This window comes from Mus caroli, unplaced genomic scaffold, assembly GCF_978045245.1.
Source record: "Mus caroli unplaced genomic scaffold, Mus_caroli_1 scaffold_8, whole genome shotgun sequence".
NCBI lineage: Eukaryota > Metazoa > Chordata > Mammalia > Rodentia > Muridae > Mus > Mus caroli.
In genome coordinates, this window is record NW_028227263.1 from 48,407,950 (window position 1) to 48,431,424 (window position 23,475).

General features: G+C 42.4%; 1 protein-coding gene across 1 annotated transcript in view; it reads right to left on the reverse strand.

Annotated features, from left to right (window-relative positions):
- The window catches only part of Gdpd4 (glycerophosphodiester phosphodiesterase domain containing 4), a 117,261-nt gene that overhangs the window by 16,744 nt on the left and 77,042 nt on the right, over nt 1-23,475 (reverse strand). Inside the window, exons 14-16 of the mRNA XM_021167569.2 lie at nt 21,774-21,921; nt 20,042-20,124; nt 18,456-18,505 (exon numbers count right to left, since the gene is read on the reverse strand). Coding sequence (XP_021023228.1) covers nt 18,456-18,505; nt 20,042-20,124; nt 21,774-21,921 — 281 coding nt within the window. The remainder of the gene's footprint in view (nt 1-18,455; nt 18,506-20,041; nt 20,125-21,773; nt 21,922-23,475) is intronic.

Genomic DNA, 23,475 nt, shown 5'->3' on the forward strand with positions numbered 1-23,475 from the left:
TCATGTACTTCATGAAATGCTAATAACATTAAATTTTTAAAGTGAAATTCATCAACAGTTTAGACGTGAAGGCATAAGACTGACCCTTTAACCTGTCCCCTGCCTCTCCAAAACTCTAAACAACACCGTCTATGGCTGACTCTGTGTCTATACACTCTTGCCACAGCCTCTCTGCTATCTCTCAATCAAACAAATAACTCTAGTGTTTCCAGAGAACTGCTAATCCCCCTTCAGCTAAAGCTGAAGGCCAAGACAGAACCTCTAGGATCTCCTCTCACACTCTCTCCCTCAGCTCCTCACATAGGACTCCACCGCCCCTTGGTAGAGATTTTATCCCTCCAAACTTCTTCTATTGAAAACTCATCAGTCCCATTTCTTATCTGTCTTCCCTGCAATTCATCCACACTTATCTCTGCCCCAAGGTTCCCCGGGTCCTCTTCACTCCTGGCAAAATCTCTCAAAGACCTCCTACCCCATAGCTATTTCTGCCTTCATTTTCTTACACAGCTGGCAGCTCCTTCCTGTCAGACAGCCATATTCGACTGGTGCCCCCATTATCATAAAGACAATTGCTAATTCCCAGTTGCTATGCCCTACTGACTGCTTGTCCCCTAACCATCTGAGTCCCACGTTGGGAACCAAAGCCAAGTTCTCTCAACTTTTCCTCATCACCCCTCAAACTCTCCATGTCGGTTTGCCAAGAGCCTCCCAATTCATCCACTTTCTTAAAATATCTCAATTTCAAAATACACCTCAACACCTCAGGAAAGTCTACTCTGACGTAACTAAAGACTCTCAAATAATAGTTGTTTTACAATTATCCTTATATAGCCAATCTAAATTCTCCTGGCTCTTCTGAATAACTCTCAAGGCTCCAGATAAGCACTCCTGAACCACATTTTCCTGCCTACTGCCCTTTCCTATGGGCGGCATCTCTTCCCCTTTCCCAGGCCTTGAGAGTTCTCTTCCTAACTACTAGGACTTATGAACCTAAAAGTTTCAATAGATGCCCCAACCCCAGCCCCAGTTTCTTTGGGATCTACATCCTAGCCCAGCCTCATGACTACATTTCCCTATGGTACAGAAGTGAAACTGTCTGCTCTTCCTGGCTTTGACTAGAAACCCAACTTCCTTGGACCCCTAACAACAATGTCCCAGTGTCATGAGGAAGCAGCCAGAGACAAAGAAGCCCACTTACCCAACACCTAGTGACATAATAATAAAACAAAAAGGTGGGAATGAAGGGCCTCTGGCCAGCCTGGGCATGGCACCCATGGCACCCATGGCACCCATGGCTCTGGCAGGCCTTGCCCTTCTCTCCATCCCCTGTGAATGTAAAACCATTGGATTACATTATTTTTTGTTTTGGTTTAGTTTTTTTTTTTTTTTTTTTTTGAGACAGGGTTTCTCTGTGTAGCCCTGGCTGTCCTGGAACTCACTCTGTAGACCAGGCTGGCCCCAATTACATTCTTAAAGCTACCACCAAATACTCCCATATTTGGTCACTTCCTCCTCCTGATGTTGACTTCCAAAGTCCAGCTCTGAAGTATTGAAGTACAGCAATCAAAAGCCCACTTTGGCTGTCCTAATTAAGATGCATAATTAAAATTAAACACCTCATCCCAACACAGGGCTTCCACTTGTACCTTTATGAACAGCCATTTTCCTATGGGCCATGTCTGTCTCTTCTCTATCCAGAGTCAGTCCTTTGTCCCCATCTCTGGGACAGAACTCCTGTCCTTCTCCCTTGCTCCTTTCTTCCTCTCTTTGTTTCTTATTCTCTGCTCTTTATCCCTCTAGGAAAAATAAATCCCCTTGGTGCCAAGACCTTGGTCCTGGGAGTGCTGAGCCAATACCAGTCCTTACAGTATAAAATTATTAGGGAGATAACGCCCTGCTGCAATAATCTGTAATAAAGAATGCCAACAAGTATGAAGATTTTGGTTAACAGTTCTCAACTTGTCCTTTACAGGTCTCTGGAAACCCTGGAGACTTTTGGCAAGGAAGGAGTCGCTTAAATCAAAACAACCTTTATAATAATGCTAATGCTATTTGCCATTTTGTTTACATTGGCCTCACATACAGCAGTGCTTCCAGAGGCCACACCACAGGTGAGACTGTAAGAGATGGAAAATTCAGAAACAGATATGAGAATTTTTTTTCATTTTTTTCAAGTCTAGGTATTGAGGTTTTTTTTTTTTAAAAAAAAGGCTGCTATATTTCTCACTACATTCTTTTTCTAAATCTAATACATCACACAAAAACCTTTAAAATTACTTTGAAATGAACCTGCAGATATTTTAAACATTACAAGATGGCAAATATCAATAGACAGTGTGTGAGGATGAGGTGTTGGGAAGAGCCAGTCTGGAGCAGAAGTGGGGTCCAGGCGTGTCCAACCCCAGAGATTGCATCTCCTCATTTCGAGAGTGGTAGGAATGAGGACCACTCCTCTCCTGCCCCGGGCCTGCAAGTCCTGATGCACAACCTTTTAGCCTCCTCCTCTGCTGCCCTTGAGGTAGTCAGGCAGCATGGTGGCCAGGTTACAGGTTAAACTTCTTCTTTCCTTAGGTAATTTCCAGCAAGTACCTGGAATTCCTCTTCATTCAAGTAAGGCATTCTTGGCACTACACCCTCAGCCTTGATGGATGCTCACCCTAGAAGCCTCTGCCCACTCCCCAAAGGTTTAAATAGCCTTTGCCCCATCCCCACCCCCAATTAAACAAGCTGCTCAATGAAGCCTGTCTTCCAAGAGTCTGTTTCTCCTGCATTCACCTGTTGCCTGAGTCTCCACTACACTCAACCATTCCCACTTTGCCTTCCCCCTCAGGCTGTTGAGGGATGGAGAGCAGGATGGGAATGACAATATTAGACATAAGAAATGGGAAAATATCCTGTTTCCAAAAGCATCAGGTAAATTAAAAGGAATATATATATATATATGCTAACATGTTTATATATACAAGAACTAACAGGTGAGACAGCCAGAAAACAAAAAGAATAAAACCAGTGCAACTATGTTTCGCTTTTGTTGTTATTTTGAGACAGTGGCTCACATACTCAGGCTGACTTTGAATTTACTGTGTAGCTGAGGATGAGCTTGAACCCCTGATTCTGCTGCCTCCACCTCCCAAGTGCTGGGATTACAGGTGTTTACTACTTTACCTGGCTAGTTCAGATATTTAAATGAAGCCATGTAAAGGCAGGGAGAAAAGGAGAATAAACACACACACACACACACACACACACACACAAATGGCTCAAGAGGTGAAGTCACAGGATGTTGAGCCTGATGACCTGAGTGTGATCCCAGGGATCCACACAGGGGAAGGAGAAACATGACTGGCAAGTTTTCTACTTAATACTTATTATGTTCCTAATTGTGTTTATGTATCATATCTATGTCCCGACCTCTGCCAAAATACAACTTGTAGGTGTAAAACATCTATTTGAAAATGTCAATGGTTAAAATTACCTAGTAAGATATTAGAAATGACAAAAATGTCAGAGCTTTAATGTAGGAGAGAAAATTCTATGATAGCTTCCAAGTTTCCCAAATTTTAATGCATCTCTCTCTCACTTGTGTGTCATGAGGCCTATAATTATACAATAGGATATAGCACACACACCCCACCTTTGTTCTGTTGTATGTAAAGGCAGTGGTATAGTTGTTCCCATGAGTACTTTACAGTGTATATGATTATCATAACAGACTGGAGAGATATTCCCTTTGTCTTGTCTTTGAGGATGGAAGCTGACATGGGCCATGAAGCTAGAACCTGAATGGGGCCTCCAGGAGATCAGAGAAAACTGCCAAGATGACAGTCTTATAACTGTAAGAAACTAAATTCTTTTTATTTTGTTTTTGAGACAGGGTTTCTCTGTGTAGCCCTGGCTGTCCTGGAATTCACTCTGTAGATCAGGCTGGCCTTAAACTCATAGAGATCTGCATGCTTCTGTCTCTCAAATGCTGAGATTAAAGACATGTGCCACCACTGCCTGGCTAAGGAACTAAAATCATATAACAGATAAGCTTGTACATCCAAATATTACTCTGTATAAAGCTGGTAAGACTCTAAGTAGAAGGCCTAACTTCAAACTGCAAAATAATATATGTATGCTGCTTTAAGATTTGAAGTAACCCTTCCAGTCTGAGCCTGTGCCCTGAGAAGACCTTGGGCACTGGTTCTGCACACAGTCCCACAACACCCAGAGGAAGCTTGACTCCCAGAAGCTCTGACACACCCAGGATCTCAAGATCACAGGATGCCAGAATCACAGGATCACAGAGACAGCAGGATTCTGAGGAGTTCTGACACAACCAGAATCACAGGAGGGACAGGCTCCACTCAGAGACAGCAAGGACAGGTAGCACCACAGATAATCAAATGGCAAGAGGCAAGTGAAAGAACATAAGCAACAGAAACCATAGTTACTTAGAATCATCAGAACTTGGTTTTCCCACCATAGCAAGTCCTGGATACCCCACAACAACAGAAAAACAAGATTCAGATTTAAAATCACTTCTCATGATGATAAAGGACTTTAAGAAGGACATAAATAACTCCCTTAAAGAAATACAGAAGAATACAGGTAAACAGATGCCCTTAAAGAGGAAACACAAAAATCCCTTAAATTATTACAGGAAAACACAACCAAACAGGTAAAGGAATTGAACAAAAGCATTCAAGATATAAAAATAGAAATAGAAACAATAAAGAAATCACAAAGGGAGATAACCCTGGAGATAGAAAACCTAGAAAAAAGATCAGGAGTCATAGATACAAGCATCACCAACATAATGCAAGAGAAAGAAGAGAGAATCTCAGGGGCAGAGGATACCGTGGAAAACATTGACACAACAGTCAAAGAAAATCCAAGATGCATAAATCTCCTAACCCAAAACATCTAGGAAATCCAGGAAACAATGAGAAGAACAAACATAAGGATAATAGGTATAGAACAGAGTGAAGATTCCCAACTTAAGGGAAATATGTTCAACAAAATGATAGAAGAAAACTTCCCTAATCTAAAGAAAGAGTTGCCCATAATCATACACGAAGCCTAGAGAACTCCAAATAGATTGGACCATAAAAGAAATTCCTCCTGTCACATAATAATCAAAACACCAAATGCACAAAACAAAGAAAGAATATTAAAAGCAGTAAGGGGAAAAGGCTAAATAACATATAAAGGTAGACCTATCAGAATTATACCAGACTTCTCACCAGAGACTATGAAACCTAGAAGATCCTGGGCAGATGTCTTACAGACCCTAGGAGAACAGAAATGCCAGCCCAGGCTACTATACCCAACAAAACTCTCAATTACCATAGATGGAGAAACCAAAGTATTCCATAAAAAAAAAAACAAATTTACATAATATCTTTCCACAAATCCAGCTCTACAAAGCATAAGAGATGGAAAACTCCAACACAAGGAGGGAAACTACACCCTAGAAAAGAGCAAGAAAGTAATCTTCTTTCAACAAACCCAAAAGAAGATAGCTACACAAACATAATTCCACCTCTATCAACAACAACAAAAAAACAGGAAGCAACAATCACTTTTCCTTAATATCTCTTAACACCAATGGACTCGATTTCCCAGTAAAAAAGACATAGACTAACAGACTGGAAATGTAAAAAGGACCCAGCATTTTGCTGCATATAGGAAACACACCTCAGTGATAAAGACAGACACTACCTCAGAGTAAAGGGCTGGAAAAAAATTTCCAAACAAATGGTCCCAAGAAATAAGCTGGAGTAGCCGTTCTAATATCAAATAAAGTGAACTTTCAGCCAAAAGTTATCAAAAAAAAAAGATAAGAAAGGACACTTCATACCCGTCAAAGGAAAAATCTACCAAAATGAATTCTCAATTCTGAACATCTCTGCTCCAAATGCAAGGGTACCAGCATTCATAAAAGAAACTTTAATAAAGCTCAAAGCACAAATTACACCTTACACAATAATACTGGGAGACTTCAAAACCCCACTCTCAGAAAAGGACAGATCATGGAAACAGAAACTAAACAGAGAAACAGAGAAACTAACAGAATTTATGAACCAAATGGATTTAACAGATATCTATAGAACATAAAGCAACAGAATATACCTCCTTCTCAGCATCTCACAGTACCTTCTCCAAAACTGACCATATAGTTGGTCACAAAACAGACCTCAACAGATTCAAGAAGATTGAAATAACCCCATGCATCCTATCAGAGCACCATTGACTAAGGCTGGTCTTCAATAACAACAAAAACAACAGAAAGCCCACATACACATGGAAGCTGAACAACGCTCTACTCAATGGTAACTTTGTCAAGGAAGAAATAAAGAAAGAAATAAAAGGCTTTTTAGAATTTCATGAAAATGAAGGCACAACATACCAAAAGTTTTGGGACACAATGAAAGCAGTGCTAAAAGGAAACTTTATATCTCTGGGTGCCTCTAAAAAGAAACTGGAATGAGGATACACTAACAGCTTGACAGCACACCTGAAAGCTCTATAATACAAAGAAGAAAATATAGCCCAGAGGAGTAGATATAGCAGGAAATAATCAAACTCAGGGATGAAATCAACCAGGTGAAAACAAAATGAACTATACAAAGAATCAACAAAACCAGTATCTGGTTCTTCTAGAAAGTCAACAAGATAAATAAACCCTTAGCTAGACTAAACAGAGGGCACAGAGACAGCATCCAAATTAACAAAATCAGAAATGAAAAGGGAGACATAACAACAGAAACTGAGGAAATTAAAAAAAAATCATCAGATCCTACTACAAAAGCCTATACTCAACAACACTTGATGAAATGGACAATTTTCTAGAGAGATGTCAGGACTAAAGTTAAATCAGGATCAGATAAACCATCTAAACAGTCAGAAAACCCCTAAAGAAATAGCAGCAGTCATTAAAAGTCTCCCAAACAAAAAAAGCCCAGGACCAGATGGGTTTAGTGCAGAATTCTATCAGATCTCCAAGGAAGACCTAATACCAATACTCTTCAAACTAGTCCACAAAATAGAAACAGAAGGAACACTACCCAATTTGTTCTATGAAGCCACGATTATGCTTATACATAAACCACACAAAGACCCAACAAAGAAAGAGAACTTCAGACCAATTTCACTTATGAATCTTGATGTAAAAATATTCAATAAAATTCTCACAAATTGAATCCAAGAACATATGAAAACAATCATCCATCACGATCAAGTAGGCTTCATCCCAGGGATGCAGGGATGGTTCAATATATGGAAATCCATCAATGTAATCCACTATATAAACAAACTCAAAGACAAAAACCACATGATCATCTCATTAGATGCTGAGAAAGCATTTGACAAAATTCAACATGCCTTGATGGCAAAAGTCTTGGAAAGATAAAGAATTCAAGGCCCATACCTAAACATAGTAAAAGCAATATAATGCAAACCAGTAGCCAACATCAAACTAAATGGGGAGAAACATGAAACAATCCCACTAAAATCAGGGACTAGAAAAGGCTACTCACTCTCTCCCTACCTATTCAGTATAGTACTCAAAGTTCTACCCAGAGCAATTAGACAACAAAAGGAGGTCAAAGTGATACAAATTAGAAAGGAAGAAGTCAAAATACCACTATTTGCAAATGATATGACAGTATACTTAAGTGACCCCAAAACTCCACCAGAGAACTCATATAGCTGATAAACAACTTCAGCAAAGTAGCTGGATATAAAGTTAACTCAAACAAATCAGTAGCCTTCCTATACTCAAATGTTAAATGGGCCAAGAATGAAATTAGAGAAATGACACCCTTCACAACAGTCACAAATAATATAAAATATCTTGGTGTGACTCTAGTAAAAATGGCCATTTTGCCGAAAGCAATCTACAAATTCAATGCAATCCCCATCAAAATTCCAACTCAATTCCTCACAGAATTGGAAAGGGCAATTTTCAAATTCACCTGGAATAACAAAAAACCTAGGATAGCGAAAACTATTCTCAACAATAAAAGAACTTCTGGTGGAATCACCATCCCTGACCTCAAGGTGTACTACAGAGCAATTGTGATAAAAATGACATGGTATTGGTAGAGTGACAGGTAGGTAGATCAATGATCAATAGATCAATAGATCTTAAATTCTATTTAATAGAATTTAAGACCCAGAAATGAACCCATATTCCTATGGACAGCATTTTCAACAAATGGTGCTGGTTCAACTGGCAGTAGATGAATGCAAGTTGATCCATTCTTATCTCCCTGTACAAAGCTCAAGTCCAGGTGAATCAAGGACCTCTACATAAAACCAGATATATTGAATGTAATAGAAGAGAAAGTGGGGGAGAACCTTGAACACATGGTCACAGGGGAAAAGTTCCTGAACAGAACACCAATGGAAGAATTGACAAATGGGACCCCATAAAATTGCAAAGCTTCTGTAAGGCAAAGGATACTGTCAATAGGGCAAAATGGTAACCAAAGATTGGGAAAAGATCTTTACCAACCCTAAATCCAATAGAGGGCTATATATATCCAGTATATACAATATATCCAATATATATCCAATATATACAAAGAACTCAAAAAGTTAGACTAGAAAATATCATCCCAAGTGAGGTAACCCAATCACAAAAGAACACACATAATACGTACTCACTGATAAGTGGATATTAGCCCAAAATCTCAGAATACCCAATATACAATTCACAGACCACATGAAGCTCAAGAAGAAGGAAGACCGAAGTGTGGATACTTCTTAGAAGGGGGAACAAAAATACACATGGAAGGAGTTACAGAGACAAAGTGTGGAGCAGAGACTGAAGTAAAGGCCATCCAGAGACTGCCCCACATGAGGACCCATCCCATATACAGTCACCAAACCCAGACACTATTTTGGATACCAACAAGTGCTTGCTGAAAGAAGCCTGATATAGCTGTCTCATGAGAGGCTCTGCCAGTGCCTGACAAATACAGACGTGGATGCTCTCAGCCAACCACTGGACTGAGCACAGGGTCCCCAATGGAGGAAGAAAGGACCCAAGGAGCTGAAAGGGTTTGCAGCCCCATAAGAGGAACAACAATATGAGCCAACCAGTACCCCCAAAGCTCCCAGGGACTAAACCACCAACCAAAGAGTACACATGGAGGGACTCATGGCTCAAGTTGCATATGTAGCACTGGATGGCCTTTTCGGTCATCAATGGGAAAATAGGACCTTGGTCCTGTGAAGGCTCTATGCCCTAGTGTAGGGAAATGCCAGGCCCAGGAAGCAGGAGTGGGTGGATTGGGGAACAGGGGGAGGTGGGAGGGGATAGGGGGTTTTCAGAGGGAAAACTAGGAAATGGGATAACATTTCAAATGTAAATAAATAAAATATCTAATTAAAAAAGAAAGAAAGAAATTCTAAGGCAAATGGATGGAACTTGAAAATATCAACCTGAGTGAGGTAACCCAGTCACAAAAGTACACACATGGTATACACTCACTGATAAGTGGATATTAGCCAAATGAATACCCAAGATACAATTCACAGACCACATGAAGCTGAAGAAGGAAGACCAAAGTGTGGATGCTTCAGTACGTCCTAGAAGGGGGAACAAAATACTCACAGGATGAAATACAAAGACAAAGTATGGAGACTGAAGGAAAGGCCATCCAGAGACTGCCCCCACCTGGGGATCCATCCCATATACAGCCACCAAAAAGAGCCTGACAAATACAGAGGTGGATGCTTGCGGCCAACCATTGGACTGAGCACTGGATCCTGATGGAGGAGTTAGAGAGCAGACTGAAGGTTTGCAGCCCCATGAGGGGGAGCAACAGTGTCAACAGGCCAGACTGACTACTCAGAGCTCCTGGGGACTGGACCACCAACCAAAGAGTACACATGTAGAACCCATGGCTCCGGCCATGTATGTGGCAGAGGATAGCCTTGTTGGACATCAATAGGAGGAGTGGTCCTTGGTCCTGTGGAGGTTAGATGCCCCAGTGTAGGGGAATGCCAGGGTGAGAAGTTGAGAGTGGGTGGGTAGGTGGGGGGATCACCCTCATAAAGTCAGAGGAAGGGTGGATGGGATAGGGGGTTTGTGGGGAAACTTGGAAAAGGGATAACATTTGAAATGCAAATAAAGAAAACATCCAATAAAAAAGAAAAAGAAGATTTGAATAATACACACCTTTAATCTCAGTCCTCAGGAGCCAGAGGTAGGTGGATCTCTGTGAGTTCAAGGCTAGCCTGGTCTATAGAGCAAACTCCAAGACAGCCAGAGCTACATAAAGAAACCCTGTCTCAAAAAAAAAAAAAAGAAAGGAAGAAAGAAAGAAAGAAAAGAAAGAAAGAAAGAAAGGAGAAAAGAAAGGAAGAAAGGAGAAAAGAAAGAAAGGAAGAAAGAAAGAAAGAAAGAAGAAGAAACTAATGTATATAGCATAAAAATTATTCTGAAATAAATAAATAAATTTAAATAGGTTAAAATTGGATATTACTAGTCTCTAAAAATCCACCTAACTGGAATAAGAACCTTGAAGAAGAGGGAAACAGTTTTTTGAAAAAAAAAATGAAAAGAATGAAAGTCTGTCCAGTTTGATAAAACTATACTAATAGATCTGATTTTTTTCAGCAAACCTTAAGCAGAAAAAAAAATCTGTGTTTGCATATGTGTCCTCCACACCAAAAATAATTATAATTCAATTACCAGAAATTAGTCACAAAAGGAACAACAACAACAACAACAAACCCAGCAAGAGGAAAAAATAGGCATGTTGCAGAGGACCAAAGACCTGAAGGGTTTTCTTAAGAAACTTAATGAAACTCAAGACTGAGGTGACAGATGTCCTCTCAGGGCAGGCGTGGCATCATTCAAGTGACCATGTTGTAAGACGTGTAAGATGTGGCACCCTGTGGCTCACATCCATGATCAAAGAACTCAGAAGGCACAGTCAGGGGAAACAGGAGCTGGAGGTTCATTTGGGTTACACAGTGAGCCCCCGCCCAAGAAGTCTGGAGCACTGTTTTGTTCCTCAGCCCATTGTCATCTGGACTGTGCTTTTTGCTAGTGTACTGTTTCTGTCCAGTCTTGGTCCCTTCTCTGACTCTAAATTTGGTCCTATATGCCATTTGGCTATTTCTTTGAGTTCCAAAATTGTCTTTTATTGCATTTACTTTCTTCTTGAATTAGGAAAAATTAGTTACTGTAACAGAAAATTATGAACTATTTTAAATTTAGATAGCAGAGGTTGCAATAATGCCTTAGAAAAATTAATCATTTTTCCCTTGTACTCATTACATTGAAATCCTGATAAGAAAATACGGTGAGTAGAAAATAAATCTAAAGTAGTTGCTGTTTTTAACAGTTCAAACACCTGGCCAGAAGATGTCAGAGAGAAAGAGTTTGGTTTGGCTCATAGTTTGCAGGAGACAGTCTGTAGACTTATAATTTTCAAAATCTTACTTTAATTAGTGTTCTTAAATGCTTTAACCTTCCTTCTAGCCCACCACCCAGCAGAGGCAGTGGTAAGGAAGGGTTAGTAGGGCAAAGGAGGATGCGCACCTATTTAGAAATAGTTCTTTGAAGTGAATCCAGTCTGCTTTATCAGGATATCAGCAGTTTGGTTCACTCAAATCAGCTTTAGTTCAACCCATCACAAACACCATTCACTAATCAACAATTGCAGTTTGATCCAGAAAAAACTTCAGAGGCTCTGCCAATCAACCTGAGTCCGCGGAAGTGGCAAGAAGCTGCTAGAACATCACCAGCAGTTCTTTGGTGACATTTCTCTCTATGAAGTCACAACAAATGATGATCAGAAAAGAGTGGCAAGGTGAACCAATACCACAAGGTGTTGTCAGTGAAGACCAGTGTCAGCCAAACCCAACCATGACCAGAAAAGAATGATGAGGCAACCCAATACCATAAAAAGCCATCCACTGTCTGTTGGGTTATATTTATACCCTTTCCAGATCTCGTGTTCTCTCAAGCCTCCATGCTAGCAAAAAAAATATGCCTTTTTTCCAGGCTGCTTCCAGAAAAACACTTTCAACAAAACATCTTCCCACATGTCTGCTTCAGCAAAAGCATCCTCTCCTAATACAGTGTCCAGAAAAATATCCCACGCCACAACTGAGTCTCCAAAGAAACCGGAAATCTCCACTTCACAGTCCATCATAGCTGGGAAGACATGGCTAAGAGAGTCTGAGGCAGATGGTCACACCAAGACCAAATTAAAGGAGACGAGTGGATGGGTGCTGGTAGCCACCAGGCTTTCCTGCCCCTTTCTCTGTTCCATCTTGACACCTAGCCCATGTTTGGGGGTGGGTTTTCCTCTTCGACTAAATCTGTCTAGAACTGTTCTCATAGGCACACCCTGATTGGCTCATCCTAGGTGTGCTTCGTAGGTGATTTTTAAATCCAGTCAAGTTGACAAGAACAATTAACTATCACACCTTACTCTCTAAGAAGTAAATACCAACTTCCTTCCCTCCTTGCTGGATCTATTTAACCTCCTAAGTACAGATAGGTCTCAAACCTGGGAAAAATGACTAAGGTGCCTATTTCACACATCAAAGTGGGCCTGGCCACCAGGTTTTCCCAGCATCTCTCTCAGTCCCTACCTGTTTCAGGGCCCTCCTGGCTGGCATATCCTGTCCCTTACCCTAAATTTCTTCAGCTTTTTCCAGCTGCCTTTCCTCATATAATCCAGCCATTTTTGCTATGCAAGTCCTTTGGGCTTGTTTTGTCTACCCTTTTCCTTCCTGGTCCCTTAGTCTGGCTTTCCCCTCTCCCCTCTCATTTCTCATATAGCCTGGGTCAGAGTCAGGTTCAGGTTCACTCTGGACTCTCCCAGATGTCTCTTCCCCTGGCTATGCTCTTCCTTTTAGCTACAATAAACCCCTTCTCCCACCATACCTAGGGGCAGCCTTACCCTTCCCTTTTATTTATTTATTTTTTCATTTACCTGGTGCTGAAACCCGGAACCAGTCATGTCCTATCTTTATTGTTTTTTTTAATTAATTAATTTATTTATTTATTTATTATATGTAAGTACACTGTAGCTGTCTTCAGACACACCAGAAGAGGGCGCCAGATCTCATTATGGGTGGTTGTGAGCCACCATGTGGTTGCTGGGATTTGAACTCTGGACCTTCGGAAGAGCAGTCGGGTGCTCTTATCCACTGAGCCATCTCACCAGCCCCACCCTATCTTTATTGCTATTGTTATTGTTATTTCTTCTCTTTCTCCTCCTTCTCCTCTTCTTTCTCCTCCTCTTCTTCTTCTTTTTCCTTCATCCAGTGCCAAATCCCAGGAGTGTCATAAGTGAGTTCCCTCCAAAGGGACTGGGCTACTCTGACCCACGCTGCCGATCTGACTCTCCTAAGGTAATGTATGGGTTACTTTTTCCCCTTGCTTGGCTACTGCCAACCACAGAGTTTGATTCCAAGTTCTAGATTCTGATTCTTCCTCTGCTGCTTCCCTCTGCTTGCTCCAACCATTTATCTCTCATAGCTCTGGGGTCTGGCCTGCTATGCCCTCCACACAGGCACCTACATGTTTCTCTGGCTCCTAAAGCCTGCTACACCTCTGGCCTGCTACAGCCAGGTGAACATCTGCCTGTCTCCTCGCTCCTCTCTCCTTCTGCAATGGATAAGTGCCGCTACAGAGTTCCCTGCTTTGTCTACTTTAACTACAAAAGCCACACTAATGTACCAGGAAGCTTCCTCTTGCCCGCAGTGGGCTCCAATCACAAGGACAAGGGATGCCTTTCCTCTGTGATTTGGAACATTTTCTCTCTATCAAGTTTACCATTCCACTTGGGGATGCCCAGATGGAAATTCTTGTCACAACAAAACTTTATCCACCTTAGCTTAGCTAGCTTTTTCTTGAAAATTTTTTCTGAATAAACATTTTCTATCTGAGGGGGGGGTGATTAGGACATGATTGCTCCTAGGATGTTTGGAGAGAAGGTTTATTGTCCATATGAGGGGGAAACCAACAAGAGCATAGACCTCAAAATGCTAATAGGTACAGCAAGAGGAGGTTGATTGAAGAGTTATAAGTCCTTTTGCCAGAAATAAGGAAAATAACTCCTTTCAACAAGCAGCCACTATCTTCTTAAATCCCTGAGGGAATCCTGGCTTTTGTCTAAATGCAGATGCTGGGAAAAAGGAATTTCTTGAGGCCTATTACTATCCTTTCCTAGCCATCTACCTTTATCATTTCCCATTTGAACTCAATTGTGATCTAACTATTGTTGGCATCAGAGGCTAGACTGCAGCCAAGCATTTCAGGCCCTACAATGTTTTTATGCACTCTCCAACACACACCACCCACAACTGAAGCCCAACAAATCACTTTCTGCCCCCACAGGCATGGGAGATACTCTGCCCTGGACCTAGACGCCTGGGTCAATTATTGCACCTGCGGCTTTTGCTTGCGTCCTCACTGGCTGAACAGGACACCTACCATGAAAAATTTCAATTCTCTTTAACTTCTTTTGGTTTTCCCTGGTACAAAGTAGGTACCAAATAACGTAACACATGAGCAAACAAACACCTGGTCTAGAAATCTCCTAGGGATATGCGCTTAGACATCTACAGTCTGTGGTGAAAGATTGCTGGGCTTAGCCTGACCTTGCTAGGGGTGGAATGGCATGGTTCCTGACCCTAGAATAGGGCCGGCTGGGCAGAGGCCTCCACGAGTGTCCATGACTGCTGTAAACATAAGGCTTTTTTGTATAATAATGTTTATATTTTCACATTTCTCTGAGTAATGTCCTCCCTGTTGATGTTAATGAGTCCATGATAATCACAGACAGCACTGAGTCCAGAAGGCAAAGCTGTGGCTAATGTCTCAGCATTAGGATCTTCAGGATAGCCCTTAAGACTGTGGGAAAGAACTCTAAAAACACGAGTTATATATTTATTTTTTTCTCAACTGTGCAAAATATAAGGATATAATATGAATTGTATGATGGGCTTCATGAATCTAAAAGAACAAAAGCAGCTGTGCTGTGAGCCAACTCATCAGAAAGATAATAAGGAAGGAGATAAAAGATTTAGGGAATGGTGATTGCAGGAGATCCCACTCAGCTATACTTTCTGTTTATGCTTACAAAGACAGGCAGATTCCTGAGTTCAAGGTCAGCCTGGAACTGAGCAAATTAAGGTCCAGGTTGGAATGGGAATTTCAGTGAAGGGTCCCACCCAGATATCTTATTGTCTGTGCTTGTGCTTGTGCTTGCTGTCTCTTCCTAAGATTTAGGGGACTGGTGAATTAGCATTGTGGGATGCTGATCAAAAGGGAAGCTGGGGCAAAGACATAATTGATATGTAAAATAAAAGACTGGGCTTTTTGGTCTGCAAGAAATGAGCTATCCAGAGAATTTTTAGCATAGCAAGAGAAAGCTGTCTAGAGAAAGCTGAACACAGAGAGCAGTCTAAAAAGCTGTCTTAAGAAGAACACACACACACACACACGCACACACACACACACGCACACACACACACACGCGCGCGCACACACACACACACAGAGAGAGAGAGAGAGAGAGAGAGAGAGAGAGAGAGAGAGAGATATTAGCACAGTCTAGAAAGCTGTCTCGTGCAGAATGTAGGTCACCAATTTGGACCCACAATTTGACTTCGAGTCATTTGTTTCACTGTTCTCATGAAACCGTCTCTCAGAACCCCTCTCTCAGCCAAGGCTGGTCTTTGGCAGGGCTGGAGAGATGGTTCAGCTGTTAAAGGCCAGATTGGACCCAGCAAAGGTTCTCCTAACCTATGCTAGTCTATATAGTTCTGCCCCTTGGTGTCTATAGGGGACTGGTTCTGAAATTCCTTAGGAAAACAAAATCTGTAGATATACATCTCCTCTGTAAGACTCATATAAACCTGTGCACACCTTCCCATAGACTTTACATCATTTTTAGATGATCTGTAATGATGTAAATGCTGTATCGATAGGTACACTGTGTTGTTTAGGAAATTCAAGCCTGTGCCTCATAATGATGTTTTCAGTTGTCATGAACTGAACACCTGATACTGGTCACAAAAAGTCACAGCAGAACTGAAAACTCTTATTTAGTGACACTGCTACTATCTTGAGTTAGAGCACAGTGTAGCTAGTACACATTTGTAGGGATGCCAGTTATATAACAGGTATAGTTTATAATTTATGACCATGATATGGCATTATGATTTTATGTATTTTATTGTTATTTTCATATGCTACTTAAAAAGGGGATTTTAAAACTTAAGAACTTAGAACTCAAGAACTTAGACATCAATAAACCAAATAACCCAATTAAAAAATAAGATGCCCCACTATACCTCTACCACAGGGACACTTACTCAACTATGTTCACAGCAGCTTTATTCATAATAGCCAGAAACTGCAAACAACCTAGATATCCCTCAGCTGAAGAGTGGATACAGAAAATGTGGTACATATACACAATGGAATACTATTCAGCTATTAAAAACAAAGACATCACGAAGTTAGCAGTCAAATGGATGGAACTTGAGAATATCAGCCTGAGTGAGGTAACGAAGACCCTGAAAGACATGTATGGTTATGTACTCATTTATAAGTGAGCATTAGCCATAAAGTGCAGGATAATCACACTACAATCCACAGACCCTAAGAAATTGGGTAATAAGGAGGACCCAAGGGAGGATGTACGAATCTCCAAAGGGGAAACAAAACACAGTCATCAGAGGTGGATGGAGAGAGGGAACTGGGTGGAAGAGAGGATTAGGAGGGTGATGGGGATGGCAATCAGGTGCATGGGGGGGGGGGGGACAGGAGAGGGCTTGGGGTGAGAAATCAGTGAGGGGCGTGTCTGAGACTAGCTGGAGATATGGTATGGGAGAGACTATGAGGGCGACTCTACCTGAGATTCCCACCAGGAGAGGATATAGAAACCGAAGTGGCCAACTCCTGTAGCCAGTCAAGACTTCTAGTGGAAGGATGGGGACAATAACACATCCACAAAACCTTCAACCCAAAATTTGTCCCACCTACAAGATGCACAGGGATAAAGATGGAGCAGAGATTGAAGAATAGCCAACCAATGGCTGCCCAACTTGAGACCTATCCCAAGGGAGAGAACCAACCTCTGACACTAATACTCTGCTATGCTTGCAGACAGGAACCTAGCATAACTGTCTCCTGAGAGGCTTCATTTAGCAGCTTATAAAAACAAATGCAGAGACCCATAGTTAAACATCAGGAGGAGCTCAGGGAGTCTTCTTGAAGAGTGGGGGACAAAACTGAGCAAATTAGAGAAGTCAAGGAAACCACAAGAAGACCTACAATGCCAACTAACCTGGGTCTATGGGGGCTCACAGAGACGGAACCATCAACCAAAGAGCATACAGGGGCTGAACCTAGGCCCCCACATTTGTAGCAGATGTGCAGCTTGGTTTTCATGTGAGTCCCCTAACAATTGGAGTGGAGGCTGTCTCTGACTCTGTTGCCTGTCATTGAATCCCCTTCCCCTACCTTGATTGCCTGATCAGGCCTCAATAGGAAAGGAGGTGCTTAGTTCTGCTGGGACTAGATGTGCCAGGCTGGGATGGTACCCAAGGGGAGAGGGTAATGCGGGGAGACTGACGGTAAGGGCAGGATTGAGAGTAGAGGAGGGAGGGGCTACGATTGGGATTAATATAAATAAAAATAACTAAATTATGAGATAAAAAGGGTTTCTATAGAACAAAAGATCTTGCAAGGCAGCTTACTTTCATGTTGTCAAGTCTCTAGACTATATCATTTGCTCACGTGCTTTATTTAATACCATACTGCTCCATTCACTATGGCCCTAGGAGCAATGCTCTTTCACACACACACACACACACACACACACACACACACACACACTCACAGAGAAAGAGAGAGACAGAGACAGAGAGACAGAGAGGCAGAGACAGAGAGGCAGAGAGGCAGAGAGACAGAGAGACAGAGACAGAGAGAGACAGAGAGAGGCAGAGACAGAGAGGCAGAGAGACAGAGACAGAGAGAGACAGAGACAGAAGAGACAGAGAGAGGCAGAGAGACAGAGACAGAGAGAGAGAGGTGCACAGTAACTGTACTCTGTGGTGTTTGCACAATGATAAAATCAGGTAAGCAAGCATTTTTTGGAAAGCACCACTGTTCTGCAGTGATAAGGACTGACCACAAGAATAAAGCTGCTATGCATTTCATAGCCAGCACCCCTTACAGGACCTAACTACATGATTCATATCAGCAACAACATGACTTTTGTTTCCACTGGTGCTTGGTTGAGTTTGCAGATGGGAACTCAAGGACAAGGGGACTGACTAAATGTTTCTGCTGCTCCCTGATCCCCAACCTTCAGTCTCCACACACCCTCAGCTCTCAGCAGAGATATGAAGAGCAGGCCCTGTCTTCTCGAGGCAATGGGGAAGGACAAAGAGGAAGGAATGAGCAAGGCCTTTGACCTTACCTGAAGATGCAGCAGCTTCAAGCCACCTTTCTCTTTTAATCTCTTTTATCCTGGAAGGAAGCAGACCATGTATCAGCTCACAGGCCTCTTGTAAACAGCATTGTGGCCAGAAGAGATGCATTATCCAGCCAGGCTCTCACCTGAGAGGAGGGCCTCTCTTTAAAGGGTAAGTCACCAGTCGGAATGATGGATATAGAGAACCACAGTCTACCCAAACTTACATCCTTCTTCCAAGCTGTTAGTTCTCTCTTTCATCTTAAAATCACAATCCTGGCGATGCAGAGATGACTCAGTAGTCAACTCTGAGCATTGGCTGCTTTTCTGGAGGACCTTAATTCCCAGCACCTCCCTGGTGGCTTACAACCCATCAGTAACTCCAGTTCTAGGGAATCTGGCACCATCTTCTGGCTTCTGTGGGCATGAGGCACTTAACGAGGTGCATAGACACACATGCAGCCAAAACAACCACACACGGGGAATAGTAAAAACAAAAGAAAACAGAAAAAAATCCCCCCCAAACAAAACAAAACAAACAAAAGCAAATAAAACCAAAACCCTGTAGCATTTGTCCTGCAAGGATTTTTAAATGTCCTTTTCTGGGCAGACATAAGAAGGAGTATGATTAGCAAAGGGAGATGCTAGAGAGGAGGAGGCAAGGGTGACGAGAGTGATGGGAGGGAGGCTTGTGGAGGGGAGATGGGGAAAAGGGGGCAACATTTGAAATGTAAATAAATAAAATAATCAATAGGAAAAAAAAGAAAAATGGAAAAGAAAGAAATCTTGGGGAGAAAAAAGGAGTTTGGTCCAGAATGAGAAAGCATATTTTTTCCTCAAGGTCACCCAGCAACTAAAATGCAAAGCCAGGGCCACACCCCAGTCTTCTTGGCCTATGTACCTGTTCTGTCCATTCTTCCCAGGAGGGGAGATGGAGGCCCTTGTTTGGACAGCTACAATCTCAGGCCTTTTTCAACAGATCACACCGAATTCATAGTACATTTCTGACTGGACTTCAGTGAGAGTCCTTATTTGAAAAGGGTGTGTGGTGGTTTAAATATGCTTGGCCCATGGGAAGTGAAACTATTAGGAGGTGTGGCTTTCTTGGAGAGGGAGTTGTGGCCTTGTTGGGGCAAGTTAGTCACTGTGTGTGTGTGTGTGTGTGTGTGTGTGTGTGTGTGTGTGTGTGTGTGTGTATGGGGGTGGACTTTGAGGTCCCATGCTCAAGCTCTGCCCAGTGCAGAGAGAGATATAGAACTCTCAGCTCCTTCTCCAGCACCAAGTCTCCTGGACGCTGCCATCCTTCATGAGGACAATGGACTGGCCCTCTGGAACTGTAAGCCAGCCCCAGTGAAATGCTGTCATTTACAAGAGTTTCCTTTGTCATGGTGCCTCTTTGCAGTAATGAAACCCTAAGACAGGGGGTGAGGGAGTAAGCTGCAGGCAGAAGGAAATGAGAGGCTGATATTCCAGCCCACTTTGCCATGGGAGGTATCAGAAGAAAACAACCTTTTCCTCAATTCTCTGTAAGAACCCACTTATTACTTTTATTTAGAGGAAGTGCTCATTTAGAATTATAAGTACATACTTACCAGTTATAGCAAAAGACAAAACCAATGATAACAGCAGAAGCAACATCCAAGAAAAGCCACATGAACATGTAGAATCCTGGTGTCTGCAAAACATGAACCAACCGAAGGTGGATCGCTCTATAGCAGGATGTTTGAAGGCCCTTGCTCCTCTACCTGGGCTGAGGCCCATAGGAAGTGGGGCCAGGTGAGACTACCTGCAGCTATTCTAACAGTCATCCGCATACATACTGGGGATATGTAAGACATACAGGGTGTCACACTCTCCCTCTCCCTTGACTCTCAAGGCAGACATCTGTGGGAATTGCAGACAAGTCACACCAAGTCTGTCCTGGACCCAGGACTCCAGTCCAGGTTATCTGCCATCTTGTGCTCTCTTTCTGTAACATGGTCTCCAGTATCTAGCTACTACCATATAGTTCTGGGAAGCCGTTCATAATGCAACTGTCTATGAACTAGTGCCTGGGCACCACTGGTCTGAATCAACATTCTTCACAGAAATGCTGAATTATATGTAGAATTACATGTAATTTGACTCACACACCCACTCCTCCAGACTCTACCAAGATCAGCTCTTTCTCCAGCACTCTGGGAACTCTGACTCCTGCACTGATTCACATGGATTTTCTAATCTCTGGTTTGATTTTCTTCCTCTACTCCATTGCTCCTTCCCAGTGTTATTCTTGTTGCTACAGAAACTGGTGTTTTTTAGTCTTTCTTAAGCTTTTCTTCCCAGTGCTTAACTTTCAAGGGAGCAAAATTAAGCTTTTCTTTTAAAAATATTTATTTTATTCGTATCACAAGTGTACATACCAGTGTCTCCAGAATCCAGAGGGAGGCACTGAATCCCCTAGAACTTGACTTCTGGACAGTTGTAAGCTGCCTGATATTGGCACTGGGGACCGAACTTAGGTCCTTTAGAAGAACAACAAGCACTCTTAACTGGTCCATCTTTCCAATTCCTAGACTGTTTCCTAGTAGGAATAGTGGAGTGTGTCTATAGTCCCAGCCACTTGGAAGACTAAGGTGGAGAACGACTTGAGGCCCAAAGTTTGAGGCTAGCATGAGTGGCACATGGAGACTCTCTTACTATAACCTGGTTTCTGTTGCATGCTGCTCAGTCAAATCGTTCTAGGCAAACAAGAAACCCAGACTCTGTTGCAGTAACTGGCTAGCCACAGCTCTATCTATAGGTACTAAGCGACTGGACTTAGCAGTGGCTACAAACCAGGTGTTCACCAAGTCCCATCAGGGTGCTGGCTTGTTCATTTAAGAGCATTGCATTCAAGAAACAGTTTCCACTTGGCAGAGAAAGGACTCTGGCTTTCTTCCCAGAATATACCCTATGAGTGTTGTTGCTGCCATAGGGCTAGTGTGTGAGTGTGACTCTGTGTGTGTGTGTGTGTGTGTGTGTGTGTGTGTGTGAATGTGCTTGCACATGCTTAAGCCTGCAATAGAGTTAGACCTCTCATTAAGAGATCATGGACCAAGACACCTGTGAGCTCCAGTTTTCTATGGGGATAATAAAAATAATCTCCAATGAGATTACATTGTAGCATGTAAAGTGCACTGTAAAGATTCAACAAAGAACCCGAAAGAATTTGGATGGCAAGGGAAAAGGCACATTTCCATTACTCACAGATGTCTGTATTCTGAAGTAGCTTACCAGGGGACTACGAGGGGGTGGGAGAGCACAATCACACCAGGCTTAGCATGATCCAGACAAGCAGCTCACCATGAAGAAGAGAGGCCGACTAAGCTGATTTAGGAGCTCAATGTTGTCTGTGGTCACAGAGTTGATACTAGAACACCAGGCCAGTGAGAAGAGCCAAGGCTCGTTGATAACATACACATGGATGTAGATTTTAGCACTCTTATAATCTCTGGAACAAAAAACAGAGCCCACAGAGGGTTTCAGCTCAGGTGTATTCTCAATAGCTAAAGGGCAACAACCACACTTGTGAAAAGCTACTGCCTAAATCATCAGACAAACAGCCTGTCAAAAGACAGCTTCAGATTCGCTGAGACCGAATGGGCTCTTGCCGTACCATAGAATTCTGGTGAATTAAACATCCTACGGGGGATGCAGCAAGACAAAGAAAATGGAAAGAGAAAAAGAGAAAGAATGGGGGCAGAGGGAGGGTGTACAACAACAGACACAAAATCCTTTACAGCATTTACAAATCTTCCCGCCACAGTCAGTTTCAAACTACAACTGAGAAAACCAGTTTGTGGAGGAGTATGAAGCTCCTGAATGGCTGCTTCTACAAGCCATTCACTGCCTGTCACCTTGGGCGTGTGGGTCCCACGAGGTTCTATCCCAGTGCCACCCACCCTGACTTGGATGACCTGCTCACTTACCGTTTTCTGTTTGACTGAAATCGAGTTACAACACAAAGGACTATGATCCCACCGTTTTTTTTTTTGTGTGTGTATCCAGACCTAGCTGAGCATCTGGTTCTATAAGTATTAGTTGAGAGAACAAAGCAAACACCAGCGTGGTGACCATTTTAACACTTAAATATCATGAGTTTTGCAGTATTTTTTAAAGTAAGGATTGGGTGGCAGAAAACAAACCCAGCTGTCTATAAGGCACTAAGTCAGTGGACGCCTCAGCCTGAACTGTGGAGAAGGAAGAGAATAAGCAAAGGACTCGCAAAGCAAGGCCAGTGTCATCGAAGAACTCCAGTTCTCAGAAAGCACACCAAGTGCCCCTCAGCCTGTGGGCTGAGATCAAGTAGAAGTGTTTGCCCAAGAACTTTCAAACCCTGATCGATCCAGTAGTCACATAGGAAAGTCCAAGTCTGCCATACACTAGAATGACAAGCTCTGTGTTTCGGGGCAGACTTAAGATAATAACCATGCCTTTCTACAGGAGGTGCTGCCAATTTCCTGCTCACAGGTAAGAACTGCCTCTAAGTTCTACAGGTCATGTAAAGAGAAACTTAGAATTTGTAGGGAAAAAGTGAAAAAGGCTTCTTTGTACTATTTAAGACTATAACTCAAATTCAATGTTGTAAAATATGAACAAGGGCTGTAGAAACTATAATTAAAAACATAATACCCTTAAGAATTACCTCAAAGAAAATGAAATACTTTGGTATGAATTTAAGGAAGCATTAAGGATGTAACCCTGAAAATGTAGAAATAGTGATGAAAGCAAGCAAAGAAACCAAGGCAACAGAGTGGTGCTCACTCCCAGACTGGAGAGGGGCAGGGCAGAGCTGCCAGCTATTCCCAAGCTGATCTGTAAGATCAACGTGAGTCCTAGAGAAGGCCAACAAAGGTCTGTTTGCACAGTTAGGTCACCTGATCCAAAACACACATGCAAAGGCACAGCTCCAGGAAAAGCGAATCTTAGGTGGGGAGGAGGGAGTGTCAGAGTCTCACTCCATAGCGCAAGGTGGTCTTGAACTCACTACGTAGCCCAGGCTTGC